The sequence below is a fragment of the Pleurodeles waltl genome, chromosome 10 (genome assembly GCF_031143425.1).
Source record: "Pleurodeles waltl isolate 20211129_DDA chromosome 10, aPleWal1.hap1.20221129, whole genome shotgun sequence".
Taxonomy (NCBI): domain Eukaryota; kingdom Metazoa; phylum Chordata; class Amphibia; order Caudata; family Salamandridae; genus Pleurodeles; species Pleurodeles waltl.
This window is the reverse complement of record NC_090449.1, coordinates 445537084-445553626: the sequence shown is the minus strand read 5'-3', so window position 1 is coordinate 445553626 and position 16543 is coordinate 445537084. Positions and strand designations below refer to the sequence as shown.

General features: G+C 43.9%; 1 protein-coding gene across 1 annotated transcript in view; it reads left to right on the top strand.

Annotated features, from left to right (window-relative positions):
• GTF3C1 (general transcription factor IIIC subunit 1) overlaps positions 1 to 16543 on the top strand; it is a 1928973-nt gene that overhangs the window by 90357 nt on the left and 1822073 nt on the right. Inside the window, exons 3-4 of the mRNA XM_069210709.1 lie at positions 12032 to 12208; positions 14952 to 15095. Of these exons, the coding sequence (XP_069066810.1) occupies positions 12032 to 12208; positions 14952 to 15095 (321 nt within the window). The remainder of the gene's footprint in view (positions 1 to 12031; positions 12209 to 14951; positions 15096 to 16543) is intronic.

The following is a 16543-nucleotide window of genomic DNA, read 5'->3' as shown; positions in this document are numbered from 1 at the left end:
CATAGAAAAGGGATTTTGAATATGATTTTCTTTTCAGCAGAAAACCATAGCATATGTGATGCATGGAAGGGCATTTAGATATTTTGCCTGTTGCTGACTGCTCACAAATACACATTGTAGGATCTTTGGCGTCTGATTTAATTTAGCAATGTGGTTAGATGGTAAAGCCAGGCTGAGATTACCTGGTTCTTTTTCATCCATGCCACCACTAGACATTTTCTTTATATGGCTGTGCAGTAATAGTCCCTGAAGATATGGCTGTGATTATAGTAATATTCAAGTCCCTGCATCAAGATGTTCCATGAGAAAGTGAGCTTCTGAGCTGATACCCAAGTCACCGTACATAACATTTGTGATTATAGTCATGTTCAAAATTCCCAGGAGAAAGTGTTCTGATTAAAGTCATGCATAGGTCCCTACAGAAATAGTGTGGTTATTCATGTTCAAGTCCCTGTAGAGAGTTATTATGATAGTCGTGCTAAAGCTCATGCAGTAATAGTGTGTTATTACAGTAATGCTCAAGACCACACAGAGATAGTGTGGGATTTTATTTGTGGTCAAGTCCCCACAGAAATAGTGTGTGATTATAGCCATAGTCCAGTCCCTACAGAGATAGGGTGTGATTATAGGCACGTTCAGGGCTCCACATGGAGAGTATTATGATAGTCATTTTCAAGTCCCACATGGTGAGTGTTGTAATAGTCATGTTCAGGTTCCCATAGAGATAGTGTACGATGAGTGAGATGCTAACGTTCATGCAGAAATACTGTTTCGACAGTAATGCCCAGGTCCCCACAAACATAATATTTAGTTATAGTTACTCAGGTCCCCATAGAGATAGAGTGGGATTCTATTCATGGTCAATTGCTTGCAGAGATAGTGTGCAATTCTAGTTCTATCAAGTCCCCACAGAGATAATGTGTGGTTATAGGCATGTTCAAGGCCTCACACAGTGTTATGATACTCATGTTCAAATCCCCATAGATATGGTGTATTATAATAGTCCTACTCAGGTTCTTGCAGATATATTGTGTGATAAGTCATGCTCACGTTCTTCAGAGAAACTTGTGATGACTGTGAAATAAAAGTTGTTTGGGATAGTCTTTTATGATAGACAAGTTGGTCTTTGTAGAGATAGTGTGTGGTGATAGTCATGTTTAAGTCCCAACAAAAGTAATGTATGATTATAGTGTTATTGAGGTACTCGCAGATAGTGTGTATTTATATTCGCATTCAAGTCCCCACAAGGATAGTGTGTGATTATAGAGGTCCCCTGGTCCCAGACAGAGATAGTGTGTGATTATAGGAGTTACAGGGTCCTTATATCCTTAACAACATGATGTATGATTATAGTGTTACCGAAGTACTCAAAGATTGTTTTCATAGTCACATTCAAGTCCCTGCAGAGACAGTGTGTGATTATAGCTATGTTCAAGTCCTCACAAAGATAGTGTGTGATTATAGAGATCTGCAGGTCTCCAGGTCCTTATAAAGATGATGTATGATTTTAGTGTTACCCATGTAGTTGAAGAGTTAGTTTGTGTTGGAAAGTGGCTTATTGGTAAGGGCAGGTAAGTACCTACACTTAGCAATAGGCTACTAACCCCCACTAGGTCCAGTCAGGTCTCAATAAATTAATCCCCGCTCAACCCTTGGTAGCTTGGCAACGAATGACAAGGCAATGTGTAAAACATTTAAAAAATCACAAAACAGTAAATGAGAAAAACACAAATATTCAGCTCCAATTTATAAAAATTGATTATATTTTTATATTTAACATGACAAAAATCCAATAAAGGGAACCAGAGATATGAATTTTCAAAGATTAAAAGTAATTCTAACGCTTAGAAGCAAGTAGCGCTCAAAGGGTTAAAAAAAAAAGCTCACACTGGACGGGGACAAAGTCCAGAATTCAGACCATCCATGATGCAGCACTGTTACACTTACTTTCAGAAGTGTTTCTTGATATAGGAAAGTGGTCCACAGCATTAGCCAAGGATTCAGAGGCTCTGGTTTGCCTCTTGAGGTCTGGAACTACATCTCCCACAATGCACTTCTTCAACCTATGGGGCTATTTACAACAGTTGCGCCAAATGTCTCCAAACTTCTGGATCTTCTTCCAGAGGTCCTTTTTGGGTCCTTTAAGTGTCCACAATTTGATGCAAGGTTCCAGAAGCTCTGAGTTGCTCCTTGGGAGTAAGACTACAATACCTGGATTGTACCTGGTCAGAATCCTCAAATGGCCAATGGCCACTGGACGCTGGTCTGCTGGGCTTTTCTTGCAGGACTTGATGCAGGGTACTCCGGACATTTCCCTTGCACCCGTAGCATATAGGACGTCCACTTCTGGAATTGCAGAAGCAAGGCAAAGTCCTTTTGTTGAAGCCCAACGTTTGCAGCTGTTGCAGTCCTTGTGAGTAGAGTGTCTGGGTGCAGGCCAGGGGTCCAGCAGGGCAGTCCTTGTTCTCCGGTGTCTTCTTTCATCAGGGATCTGATGTGTGGGTGCAGCCCTGCCAAACGTATCCTTGCTCCTGGGATAAAAAGCAAGGAGAGCAGCTGTTCAATCACAGGCAGGATGACCACTTCCTGGGAAGCATGGCAAAAATTAACCCCTGGGAACAACATTCCTTAAAAATCCAAAGTGGCAGAAACTGATTTTTGGAGGTTAAGTCTGGCTGAGCACACTTACTGGTGTGGCTAAGAATCCTTAACACACCCTTCTCCTGCCCTCGCCTAATCTAATCAAGAGGGCACCTGGTTGTCTGGGTTTGCAGGAAATGGGGGAGGTACTGAGCTGCTCCAAATGTCCTTCCCCCACTTAAAGACCATTTTGGCTGCTTTCCCTCTATTCTGTTTCACCATCTGCTGAGGCAGATCTCCTCCCCCAGGTACTTTCTTTGTGTTCAGCCCAGGTCACTTCAGACCTTACCAAGGTAGCCAGGCTGCCAGAGATTGGCCAATCAGAGAAGGGTACCACAGAACTGAAACTGGTAACTTTTCGGAAGTGTTCTAAAACTCTTTGACTGAACTAGTTATATTAAATCCAACAATGGGAAGTTGTTGCATTTATTGTAAGAATCAGTTTGAGACCAAACTTGCCATATGTAGCTAATTTGGAGACTTTATTACATAAAACAGAATGGAGCCTATTCACTACAATGATGGAAACAAATGCAGCTCTTTGTCCTCACCAGGGCTTATAAAACATATGTTTATAAGGTCCCTGCTTATTTTTAAACTGCACCCAAACCTGGTGGCATCTATCGCACATTTTAGGGGTGACTTACATAAAATCTAAAGTCAAATTTGCATGTAACTTGAATTTAAAAGCAACCAGCAGGGCAGGTCTGCCTTTAAAATGAACCTATAGGGCACTACCTATGCTGGGATCCCTAAACCTACATGCCCTACCATATACTAGGGACGTATAGGTTGACATAGCCAATTATAATTAACCTAATACTCATTTTACACAGAGCACAGACCCTGGGACTGGTTAGCAGTACCCAAGTGTAGGAAGTTGGCTCTGTATATTCTATCTCAAAGTGAGAGATAGTGTGCACAGAGTCCAAGAGTTCCCCTTAGAGGTTGATAGTGGCAAAATTAGATAATTCCAATGCTCTGTTTTGTGGTAGTGTGGTCGAGCAGTAGGCTTATCAGAAGGTAGTGTTAAGCATTTGTTGTATACACAGAGTCAATAAATGAGGAACACACACTCAAAGACTCCGCTCCAGGCCAATAGTTTTTGTATAGAAAAATATATTGTCTTAATTTATCTTAGAACCACACGATTCAAGATTTGAAGTAAATACACAAAATGCAAGGTACTCCACACAGGTAAGTAGGGAACCTTGAATTAAAGCAGTAATATACACAATATAGGTTAAAATGGCAATAAGCTATTTAAAAAGTATTGTTAGGTTTCTCAGGTAAGTAAAGCACTTACACAGTCAGTCTCCTGGGCATAGGCAGCCCACTGTCGGGGGTTCAAGGCAACCCCAAAGTCACCGTACCAGCAACACAGGGCCGGTCAGGTGCAGAGGTCAAAGGAGGGCCCAAAACACACAGGTGCCTATGGAGAACAGGGATGCTTGGAAGCAATGGATGTTCCAGAGGTTCACTTAAGTGATGCATGCAGGGCACAGGGGGGCTTCTCGGGCCAGCCACCAACTGGGCTAGGGAGAGGGCCGTCTGCTGGTCACTCCTGCACTGGAGGTTGGTTCCTCTCAGTCCAGGGGGCTGCGGGTGCAGTGCTGGGTCCAGGCGTCGGGTTCCTTGTTACCAGGCACTTGCGGTCAGGGGGAGATTCTGGATCCTCTCTGCAGGCATCGCTGTGGGGGTGCAGGGGGGTCGCCTCAGGTTACTCATGTAGTCGCAGTCGCTTTGGAGTCCTCTCTGCGGTGTTAGTTGTCTGGAGCTCGAGCCGGGGGCGTCTGTGCAGAGGGTGAAGTCTCACGCTTCCGGTGGGAAGAGTGAGTTCTTTAAAAGTTGCTTCTTTGTTGCAAAGATGTTGCTGTGGATGAACAGTGCTGCTGTTCTCGGGAGTCTCTTGGTCCTTCGGGTTCAGGGCAGTCGTCTGAGTCCTCAGGTCTGTGGTCCCTGTTGAATGTGTCACTGGGCAGGTTCTTTGAGTTTGGAGACAGGCCGGTAGGGCTGGGGCCAAGTCAGTTGCCGTCTATGCGGGGCTTTCAGTTCAGCAGTCCTCCTTTGTGTAGGTTGCAGGAATCTGATTTCCTGGGTTCTAGGTCGTCCCTATATACTAAATTTAGGGGTGTGTTTAGGTCAGGAGAGCAGTAGCCAATGGCTAATGTCCTGGAGGGTGGCTACACCCTCTTTGCCCCTCCTCCCTGAGGGGAGGGGGCACATCCCTAATCCTATTGGGGGAATCCTCCAATCTCAAGATGGAGGATTTCTAAAGGCAGGGGTCACCTCAGCTCAGGACATCTTAGGGGCTGTCCTGACTGGTGGGTGACTCCTCCTTGTTTTTCTCATTATCTCCTCCTGCCTTGCCGCCAAAAGTGAGAGGCGGGCATCTCCACTAGCTGGGATGCCCTGGGGTGCTGTAACAAAAGGCATGAGCCTTTGAGACTCACCGCCAGGTGTTACAGTTTCTGCAGGGGGAGGTGAGAAGCACCTCTACCCAGAACAGGCTTTGTTCCTGGCTACACAGTGACAAAGGCACTCACCCCATGTGGCCAGAAACTCGTCTGGTTGTGGCAGACTGGCAGAAACTGGTCAGCCTAGCTCTAGGAGTCGGACTGGTATTCAGGGGATATCTCTAAGATGCCCTCTGGGTGTATTTTACAATAAATCCCACACTGGCATGAGTGTGCATCTATTGTGCTGAGAAGCTCGATACCAAACTTCCCGGATTTCAGTGTAGCCATTATGGAACTGTGGAGTTCGTGTTTGACAGACTCCCAGACCATGTACTCTTATGGCACTTACAATGTCTAAGGTTTTGCTTACACTGTAGCGGCATAGTGCTCATGCACATATGCCCTCACCTGTGGTATAGTGCACCCTGCCTTAGGGCTTTAAGGCCTTCTAGAGGGGTGACTTACCTATGCCACAGGCAGTGAGAGGTGGGCATGGCACACTGAGGGGAGTGCCTTGTCCACTTAGTCATTTTCTCCCGACCAGCACACACAAGCTGTGAGGCAGTGTGCATGTGCTGAGTGAGGGGTCCCCAGGGTGGCATAATACGTGCTGCAGCCCTTAGAGACCATCCCTGGCAACAGTGCCCTTGGTACCAGGGGTACCATTTACAAGGGACTTATCTATGTGCCAGGGCTGTGCCAATTTGTGAGAACAAAGGTACAGTTTAGGGAAAAAACACTGGTGCTGGGACTTGGTTAGCAGGGTCCCAGCACACTTTCAATCATAACTGGCATCAACAAAGGGCAAAAAGTCAGGGGTAACCATGCCAAGGAAGGCATTTCCTTACACCAGGGCACCATCCGAGTCAAGAAAACACCAGCAAAAAGTCAAAAATGGGGGCAAAGAGTCTAGGGGCTTCTGCAATCAGCCCAGTTCTCTCAAAGTTTGAGTTAATAGTCATGTTCAAGTCCCCACAGAGATAATGTGTGATTATAGATATGCCCAGGTCCAAACAGAGATAGTCTGTGAATATAGGGGTATCCAGGTCCCTTATAAATATGATGTAACACCAGAGTATTACCCCGGTACTCAGAGTTAGTGTGCGTTTATACTCACTTTAAAGTCCCCGTAGAGATCAGGTGTGATTATAGTTATGTTCAAGGCCCCAAATAGTGTTATGATAGTCATGTTCAAATCCCCTTAAAGATGGTGCATTATAATAGCCCAGGTCTCCACAGAGATAGTGTGGATTATGGAAATGGCCACATCACCACAGAGAACGTGTGATTATAGACCTCTACAGAAATTGTGATGACTGGCCAAATTCAAGTCCTTGTACAGATTGTCTGTTATGATAGGCATGTTGAAGTCCTTGTTCAGACAGTGTGTGATGATAGTCATGTTTGAGCCCCCACAATGATCATGTGTGGTTACTTTGATGCACAGGTCTTAGAGTTAGTGTGTGATTACAGAAATGCCCAGATTCCCACAAACACAGTGTACAATTACAGGTGGGTCTAGGTCCCCACAGACATAGGGTGATTAGAGGGGAAGCATTAACTATGTACTCACAGAGATAGTATGTGTTTATAGTCACGTTTAAGTCCCCCACAGAGGTAGTGTGTTGTTATAGTCATGTTTAAGTCTCCACAGCAGTTTCTACATTTACAGTTAGGTTAAAGACCTCACAGATTATTAGTTAATAGCTTATTAGACTTGGGTGTATCCTCCTTGAGGGATCTGTATTTGATTTCCTACTCATATATTTCAATCCTGGTGCTTTCACTCACTCTTTCATCCTTTGAAGGTTGATAAGATGAGCACCATTGAGTTATGCAACATTAAACATCTATTATTTTGCAACAAGATACCCCAAGGCATAAATGTGCACTTTACAACTAAATGTGAGATGATGTGATGTTAGCAGTATTCAAGTCCTCACAGGAGATCGACTGGAATTATCCTGTAGATTTAATAATCTGACTTCAAACGCCGCATTACCTTACTTAAAATGTGTTCATCCAAGAATGTACACACTCTTAAATATGAGTTCTTGTTTTTTTCTTCTACCACCACCTTATGAACTAGTTTCCGTAAGGGGAAAAAAACTGCAATTCTGATCGCAGCAAACTCCTTTGGCTCCGTTGGTTTCTTACATTAGAGAAATAGTTAGGGACTGGCACACGTTTGTTATTTTCAGTCTTTGAAATTTGAGAATGTAATGGACCTCTAATTTGAAAGCTGTTCTTCTCTCAGAGAATTTCTTCTACCTGCTGTGCTTGTTATATGAACTGAGGTGTCATGGAGTACAAAACAACTGGGACCTGGCTTGACTGTTCACGCTGGACTGTTCCATTGAAGCAGGGTAAAGACCGATTTGCTTATAGCTGGGTCCAAACTGAGGTGGCATGGTGTACAAAATAACAATGGACTGGGATGTTGGCTGACTAATTACCCGTGGCTGAGATTAATTTGGGCATTCGATCCATCACTTTTTGTATACTTTAGTATGTCACCTATGTGGGAGGGAGGAGGACCTGATGTGGCATTTTGGGCAGGACTGTTTGTAGAAAAGTATCCTCTTTTTGGCATGGTTACCCCCACTTTTTGCTTTCTGTCAGTATGCTTTGACTGTTTTTACTGGCATCCTGCTAACCAGGACCCCAGCGATTATGCTCTCGCCCTCTAAATCTGGTTGCCTAGGACTTTGCAAACTCCACAATTGGCATACTGGTGCCCCCATATAAGTCTCTAGTATATGTTGCTTAGATACCCAGGGCCTTGGGGTACCAGGGGCTCTTCATGGGCTGCAGCATGTATTATGCCACCCATGGGAGCCCATGCAAAATGTGTCTGCAGACCTGCCATTGCAGCCTGCGTGAAGAGGTGCATGCACCCATTCACCACAGGTCACCTCACTGTCACTCCACGTCACCCCTATGGAAGGCCCTCCTAGTCCAGAGAGTAGGGTACAGGCACTTGTGTGTGAGGGCACCCCTGCATGAGCAGAGGTGCCCCTATGAACTCCAGCTCCATTACACTGGACTTCATAAATGTGGGGAAGCCATTTTACCTGTGTTCTGGACACAAGTCATTACCTGTGTCCAGCTACATAATGGTAACTCCGAGCTTGGGCACGTTTGGTATCAAACATGTTGAAATCATACCCCAATACTGTTGCCAGTATTGGTTGTGCGATTCCATGCACTCTGGGCGCTCCTTAAAAAACCTCCAGCATTGCTCCTACCAGGAGTCTGGGGTTTTCCAGACACCCACGCTGCTGCCAACCCTCAGACAGTTTTCTGCCCTCCTGCTGCCTGACCAGCTCAGGCAGAGAAAGGCAGAACAAAGGATTTTCTGTGTGAGCTGGAGGTTACACCCTCTCCCTTTGAAATAGGTGTTGGCTTGGGAGGGGTAGCCTCCACAAGCCATCAATATGCTTTGAGGGCACATTTGGTGCTCTCCTGCATAAACCAGTTTGCACTGGTGAGAGGCTGGACAAAGGAAAGGGGAGTGACCACTCCCCTGTCCATCACCACCCCAGGGTTGGTGCCCAGAACTCCTCCAGATGGCCACTTGATTCTGCGGTCTTCAATCCTAGGTGGGCAGTGGCCCCTGGGAGCGTCTGAGTGGCCAGGTCAGGCAGGTGATGTCACAGTCCCCTGAAAGGTGTTCACCCTGCTAGGTGACCAATCCCACTTCCTGGGCCACTTGGGGTGCACAGTGGAGTGGCATACAGTCAAAAGTGGTGTGGATTAGCATGGAGGGGCATACAGGAGTGGCGTAGAGTTGAGTGGCGTAGCATAGAGAGGCGTAGAGTGGTGTGGCGTAGCATGGAGAGACATACAGTGTAGTGGCTTAGAGGGTAGTTGCTGTAGTGCTTTCCTCTTATTTAGTTTCTAAGCACTAACATAACACACTAGAAATGCACTTGTGAGGTCAAAGAAGACTTTTATTGTTGTTAATTCTTCCCCAACCACAATATTTATGAATGACGAATTAGTAGCTTTCAAGTCCGCGTTAATCAAACAAAATATATCAGTTTGCAATATACACAGCAGGTTATATTTATAAGATATTGAATGCAAAGCAAAACAAATACTTCACCGTGTGGGAACTATCTACAGCTTCATCTTTCTAAGGTCTGCAAGCTGATGACCCCTGTCAGCCGCGAGAAAGAGATTCATCTACCCACACGGGATTGCTGGCAGCTGGCGCCAAGCTCCAGCACGAGGTCCGGCAGATTCGAATCTGACCCTCTGCAGCCTGTTACATTCGTTACAAAGGTGTGCCCCCTCCTCTCAGACCTGGGAAACTGAGCAAGCCTTTTGGAGACTGGCCAGGTCTCCAAGACTACTCCTGTTCCCAAGCTCAAGCGAAGAGAAAAACACCCATGTACTCTCTCTTATCATGTCTAGTCTACTGTGAGAAAAACATCTTGGTTCTCTGGTGCAAAAACACAGCTTGGAAAAATACAGCTTGGATTCTCAACTGCAATGTCTAACTCCACGTTAAAGGCAATAGGCAGCTAACCTAGATATCAAATGCAATGTCATGTTAAAGGCAACAGGCAGCTAACCTAAATATCAAATGCAATGTCTAGTGTCATGTCAAAGCCAATAGGCAGCTGAGCTGAATACAAAATGCAATGTATAATATCATGTCAAAGCCCATAGGCAGCTGAGCTGAATATAAAATGCAATGTATAATATCATGTCAAAGCCAATAGGCAGCTGAGCTGAATACAAAATGCAATATATAATATCATGTCAAAGCCAATAGGCAGCTGAGCTGAATACAAAATTTAATATATGATATCATGTCAAAGCCAATAGGCAGCGGAGCTGAATACAAAATGTAATATATGATATCATGTCAAAGCCAATAGGCAGCGGAGCTGAATACAGAACATACAATGTGAACATTGAGCAACTAATATGCGCAGTGGTGAAACACAAAGTCATTGGTCAAAACAAAATTTAACAAATGGCAGTACAGTTGCGTTCAGTGGAATAGTGTATGGTGGAGTGGAATTGAGTGGCGTAGAGTGGTGGAGTGGCGTGGACTGCTGTGGCATACAGTGAAGTGGCACAGTTGAGAGGTGTAGCATGGAATGGCATGGAATGCTGTGGCATAGATTGGAGTAACAGCAGATTTCTCACCACCCTCCTTCCTGTTCTGTGAAATGGTCTCTCCTTTTCAAGCTAAAAAAAGTGTCCGGGTGGAGTGTCGTAGAGTGGAGTGGGATAGAGTGGAGTGACCGAGTAAAGTTGCATAAAGTGGAGTACCATAGACTGGAGCACAGTAGGGAGGATGGGCATGGAGAGCCGTGGAGTAGAATAGTGGAGAGGCGTAGAGTAGAGTAGAGTAGTGGATTGGAGTGAGAAAGAGTGGAGTGGCATGAAGTGTAGTTGTGTACAGTGAAATAGCGGAGTACAGTGTGATAGAATGGAGTGGTATAGTGTATAGTGTGTAATGTGTAGGGTGTGGTGGCATAGAGTGGCGTGACGTGTACAGAGAAGTGGCATATTGGTGATTAGCGTAGAGTGTAGCGGTGTATAGTAGAGTATGGAGTGGTGTAGAGTGTAATAGTGTACAGGGTAGTGGAATACAGTGGAATTAGTGCACAGTGGAGTGGCATACAGTCAAATGTGGTGTGGATTAGCATGGAGAGGCATACAGGAGTGGCATAGAGTTGAGTGGCGTAGCATAGAGAGGCATAGAGTGAGTGGTGTGGCGTAGCATGGAAAGGCATACAGTGGAGTGGCGTAGATTGCGGTGGCGTTGATTGGGGTGGCGTTGATTGGGGTGGAGTGGCGTGTTCTTTGCTTAAGCGTGTGAGTCACTTAAAGTAGAATAGCATAGAGCAAAGTAGCATAAAAGTGGAGTAACATACAGTGGATTGTCTTACATACACTTCACTGTTATATAGTTGAGTGGCTTAGAGTGTAGTGGTATGCACTAGCGCACAGTGAAGTGCCATACAGTGGAGTTCTGTAGTGTAGTGGGATAGAGTGAAGTGGCCTTCAGTGGAATAGCCTAGAGTGGAGTGACATACAGTGTAGTTGCGTACATTGGAATTCCGTATAGTAGCGTGGAGTTCCGTAGTGATATAGTGTAGAGTGGAATATTAGCATATAGTGGAGTGTCGCACATATTTTAAGCAGATAAGAACTAAAATAAAGCTGCTTTTATTTCAGAGTCCGTTGTAGTTTAAAATGAATAAAAATTACGGCAGCCCCCCTCATAGAAACAATTGTCATAATAAAACAAGCCCATTCATCTTAGAAACCTATACCCACACGATCATAAATTATGTATCTTTCATCTATAATTTACTTATCAGATGTAAATGAGTTGCAATGTGCAATATATCATTCCAAATTGAGACCTTGAGATTGTTAGAAAAATATAATAAATCGCATATCCGTCTTCATCGAATAAAAATTCATAGACCTAGAAAGTCCATTCACAAACCTTGTTGTATTTAAAAAAAAAAAAAAAATACTTCACTATATATCTTGGTAACAATTATACAATATCTATTTCTCAATTTCAGCTTTATTTCGGCAAAAAATACCATGAAAGCGTGCTAACAAAATTCATGCATTCCCCAAAGAAGAATAAAAACACTTTAAGAAAATCGATAATATCACACCCCTCATGATAGTAAAAAATCAAATCCAAGACTCCCCAAGGCCATATGATACAAATAAGGTGGTGCGATGCCAAACTGCAAACATGCTATGCACGTTTTTCTGTCCACATTTGCTTTAGATAAAACAATTCTGAATTGTGCCACCCATGCCAGGATCAGAACTGCTTCAGAGCCGTGTTAGTAGCCCAAATAGTATTTCACTAATTGATAATGAAGACTTATTAAGACTAATTACATTTCTTAGTTTTATTTAACTACTGCATTTTTCTGTAGATGGGGAGAAGCACTGGTAATCGTCGCATCTCAGAGCTTGCGCACTAGGGCTTTGATTGGTTGGGAAGGTGATCCTGAAATAAATCTGCCAGATTATTCTTATTGCATACTGGAGCGATTAGGCAGAGCACGATGGCTGGGTGAACTGCAACGAGACCTTCACTGTGGAGCCTTCAAGTAAGTTATATTGGATTCTATTATGTGCTGTATGAATGTAAAACGAACACAAATTAATGTAAGAAACTAACTTTTTTTTTTGTAAGGAACGTTGATTTTAATAAAATATATAATGAGACTGAAATGTCCTTTGCTTAAGTGTGTGAATCTCGTACCCTCACTTCTGTGTTTACACTGCTGTGAGTCTAAATCAAGAACTTATTCTGTTGCATGTAAGGGAGCACCAAGCGTGCCGTCATAGCGCATATTGGACTACTGTCTTGATATATCGCATAGTGATAGTGGCAACACGTGGTTTATGAATCAACAGTGACCCAGCCTTTTTCTCTCTCTCAGGGAGAGGTGAGCCAACTGGCTCTTCTTATGTAAAGTTATGGTGTTATGTGAAGCCCAGAACCTTGCATAGACATCATGTGTGTATGTGAGGTGAGTGTGCCTGCATGTGTGGTAGTGAGAGTCTGTGTGTTCTAGGAGTCTGAACACTGGGGCCAGTGTGATCCATTTCAGTGCCCCAGGTTTTAGCATGGCACAACTTGGAGGATGGGGACAGCGTAGCCCAGAGTCGTAAGTGTATTGCCTATAGTTATGTAGTTGGCAGGGGGAGACCCAGATAATGAAATGGGGAAGATGTAGACAGCTACTTTTAGCAATTCTATTATGCCTTGTTAGCAAGGAGTTAGTGATGAGTTTTTCTTCAGCGCCTCCATTTAGTAGATGGTAGGGGTGGGTCTTCTGTTTCTGTTGTTGATAGCGAAGAAGATCCTATATAGGGCTTGCCATTTTGTCTGTCCCTAATTACTGTTTAAAGAAGGCTGATGATTGCCATGTGCAGCAATCTCACACTTCGTTATGCCCATGTTGTGGATACTCCTACTTGGAGCTAGCCCCATTGCTGCCTGCTGTGAGAGCCATTACTTTGCACAGATGCCGAGCAGCCAGAGAATGGCATTGAAAGCTAACCAAATTAAACAAGTTCTGAAAACTGAAACAGTAGATGCACAATCCTCACTGGGGAAATACGTAAATGTGGGAACAACACCCCCCACTTTGTTCCTGTCCAAATCCTTTTTCATAACGAAAGGAAATGCTCTATAGAGTTCTTGAAGAGCTACAGTGTGATCAGGGCTGGTGTTTGCTTGACAGCCAGTCTCCCAGGGTTTAGGGGACCTACCTGAAGTCTGCACTCTCAGCTAAAGGATGTGCTGGCCTGCCGAAAGAGCCCAGAAATCCTTTGAGAGTGGAAAGAAATCTGCCTGGCCCTGCATGATAAGTCTGTCTGGGAGCAGCCCAGTGTCCCAGCATGAAGAGCACCCAGAGAAAGCTGATTTGCCCATAGTGAAGGCAGGAGTTACCTATGCATGGATGGGGTCACTCCGGTTGCGCTGCAAAATGTTCATGTGGGCTGCAGACTGTACCCGAAAATGTATCCTGTGTCACCTGTTTGCTGCAGTCTTAAGAGACTGGTGCTCCAGCTGCTGACATTGTGAGTGGAAGCTGAAATGGGAAATTCTGTTTGGCTCAGAGGCTATAACATCAAAAGACCCCAATAGCGAGGGATTTGGTCTGAAGGCTACAATTACCACATTAGAACCCCTGTCTGCTACTGACCAGGAAGAACGCTGAAGACTAAAGTTGCTGTGCGTATCTGCTCCACCGTTTGCCCCCAGGAACTTATGTCAAAGCAAGTCTGCCGGCATGGCCCCTGCGGCAGAGAAGCCACTGCTGGTAAGGTGGGAGGTTGAACCACATCTGCTGCACAACTACATTAACCAGCAGGTAAATCTCTGTGCTTAGTCAGCACCAGGGGCAAGAGACTAAATTTGCATTGACGAGTCTGCCATGCACACTAAGACTTCTTGCCAAAAGAGTAAATGCACCTGAAATGAGTTGCACATTTGGTCTGTGAGTATTTGAGTTATCTGCACCTGTGATTTATACAGCCTGAACCTTTAGTGTGTTGAAGACTAAATATGTGATCTCGACCGTAGCGGAGGAAGGGGGAATACCAGTAAGAGAGGTGTTTAGCACTTTACAATAGAACTTAACTTAGGTTGCAACCCTGTTATGTCATGTCCATTGGACTTACTGTGTCTTTTATTTGTTGGTTGAGTTTTTAGAAGCCTCCAACTCCCCTAATTGCCCCACTACCACCCTGAGCTGGCCCTAGCTACCCTGAGATTCAAGTGTGGCAAGTGTTGTACTTGGCCCAGTTTTTACAGCGTTATTGGAACTGACCTCAGCACAACAGTGATACACTACCTCAACCACAAGGATTGGTGCTCAGTAGCCACTGTCCATGAGCATGGTTTGACACTTGGCTGTATATCTTCTGGTGAGGCTGGGTGTTAATGGTTTATAATCCTTCACGACTTGCAGTGACACGTACCAGCACTCTTCTCTGTCTGAAATGTCATGTAAAAAATAGCTGTGTACTAGTTTAGCTTGTTTAAGGGGATTGGCAATTAATGTGATGTAACTAGAGCTCCTGTCTCTTACTATTCAGATCGTATTTATTATGAATTAATATTGTATGTGTGAAATGATTTTCACCCGTCGATGTTCGATATTGTGGACAGACCATTACTGGTAAAATGGATAAAATTCCAGTGACCCTGTGTAAATGCTCATTGTCACTAAAAAAGGTAAGCAATTACATTTAATTTGCACTATTACTTGACTTGTGTAAAGCTGCCTGTAACAGGTACTTCCGGAATATGATGAAAAAATGCACATTGTTTTCCAGGGTGGAAGCTGGTAAAATTCATTATCATAGAAGAGTTTTGGATAAAAATGGGCTGATCTCCATGCAATCCCATGTGATAACACTGCAAAATGGAACACACCAGCATTCTATTCTTCTGCTTTTAAAACGATTTCATGTTGACAGGTGGGTAGATACTGGTAAACTAGGATGGATTTGACGCTTTAAATGGTTGTATGAAAACGTTAAATTAAAAAAAGTTGTTTGTGGCATATAAAAAAAATATTTGTAGGATTTTTATCGTACTTCTTGTTCTGCTGTTTTTATTTGACCTCCGTTTCAAATTTATTATACTTTTATCACTATTTTTAATTGATATATAATTGACTGCCACGGCTGGCAATCAGTAGTGTTGAATACCATGTTAAAACAAGATTAACAGGGTAAACGACCCACATAGTTGCTTCAGCGCTTGTCACTGTGAGCGTAAAGCAATATCCCCCATAAGTGAGGCTTTGAACTTGGACGAATTAATTCACCTTTTCTTTGTACAGGTTTGAAGTCCCTGGTGCAATATCCCCGCAGCTGCCTGTTCCTTAATTTAATGTTGAGCATGACCCTGTATGTCATAAATGCCATGGAATGTGCCTTACCTAATTGTGGCGTGTTGCTCAACAGAGTGCTAGACTCAGTTGAGAAATTGGGCTTCAGACAAAATTATAGTAATTTTTTAAACAAATTACTTTGTTTTACCTGGAAGCATACATTCATCACGTGAAAGATGCTGTATATGTTAACTTCTCCATCTTTACATTTAAAATATGGCATTACACAATCTACAGTCTAGAGTGATTAACATTATTTACCTTTTCACATTTGGTCAAAGCATCGCCATAAATTGTCTCTTGTTTCTCGAAGACAATAGTGGAGGTTAATCGTATCCATAAAAGGTAAGTGGAGATGAGAACATTAGTGTAACATAGGTAAAATGAAAATTATCCTAGCTATTGTAACAGAAAGTTTCAGTTATGTTAATGAGACAAAGGCGAGGATTAGGCTGTTCTCCCTTCGCTTATTTATTAACCAGTAGCCTTTAACATCAAAAGAAAAACAACAATGGGGAAAACTACAAGTTCCATCACTCCCTGGGAGACTGTCCCTTCAACCAACGATCAGCCCTGCCCTAGAAGGCGCCCGCTGGGCGCTCCTTCTCCCTCTCTTTGCTGCTCCAGCAGCAGAGAGTTAAGTGATCCTTTCCTCATTACTATTAGTGGTTTTGCTGTGTTTTGTTGCTACGTATATGTGTGAGCCTGCTTTGCCTTGTAGATAACTGCTGCTGTGTCATTTCACCTTTTTCCCCCTCCCCCATCGCAGCTGCAAGAGCGTTCATCGCTCCTTCGCGGTCGCTTCCTCTGATCAGTTTCAGTAGCCTTTAACATCAAAACAAGAAACGACGTGGGAAAACTACAAGTCCCATGAGTCCCTGGGAGACTATTCCTCCAGTTCACAACGTGCACTGCCTTAAAGATCCCCTCTGGATGCTTGTTATGCCTCTTTCTTCCTGCGACCACAGCCAGATTTCTAGAGGTTCAGTCTTGTTAATTGGAATCCATCCCTAAAACCAAAAAACAAAG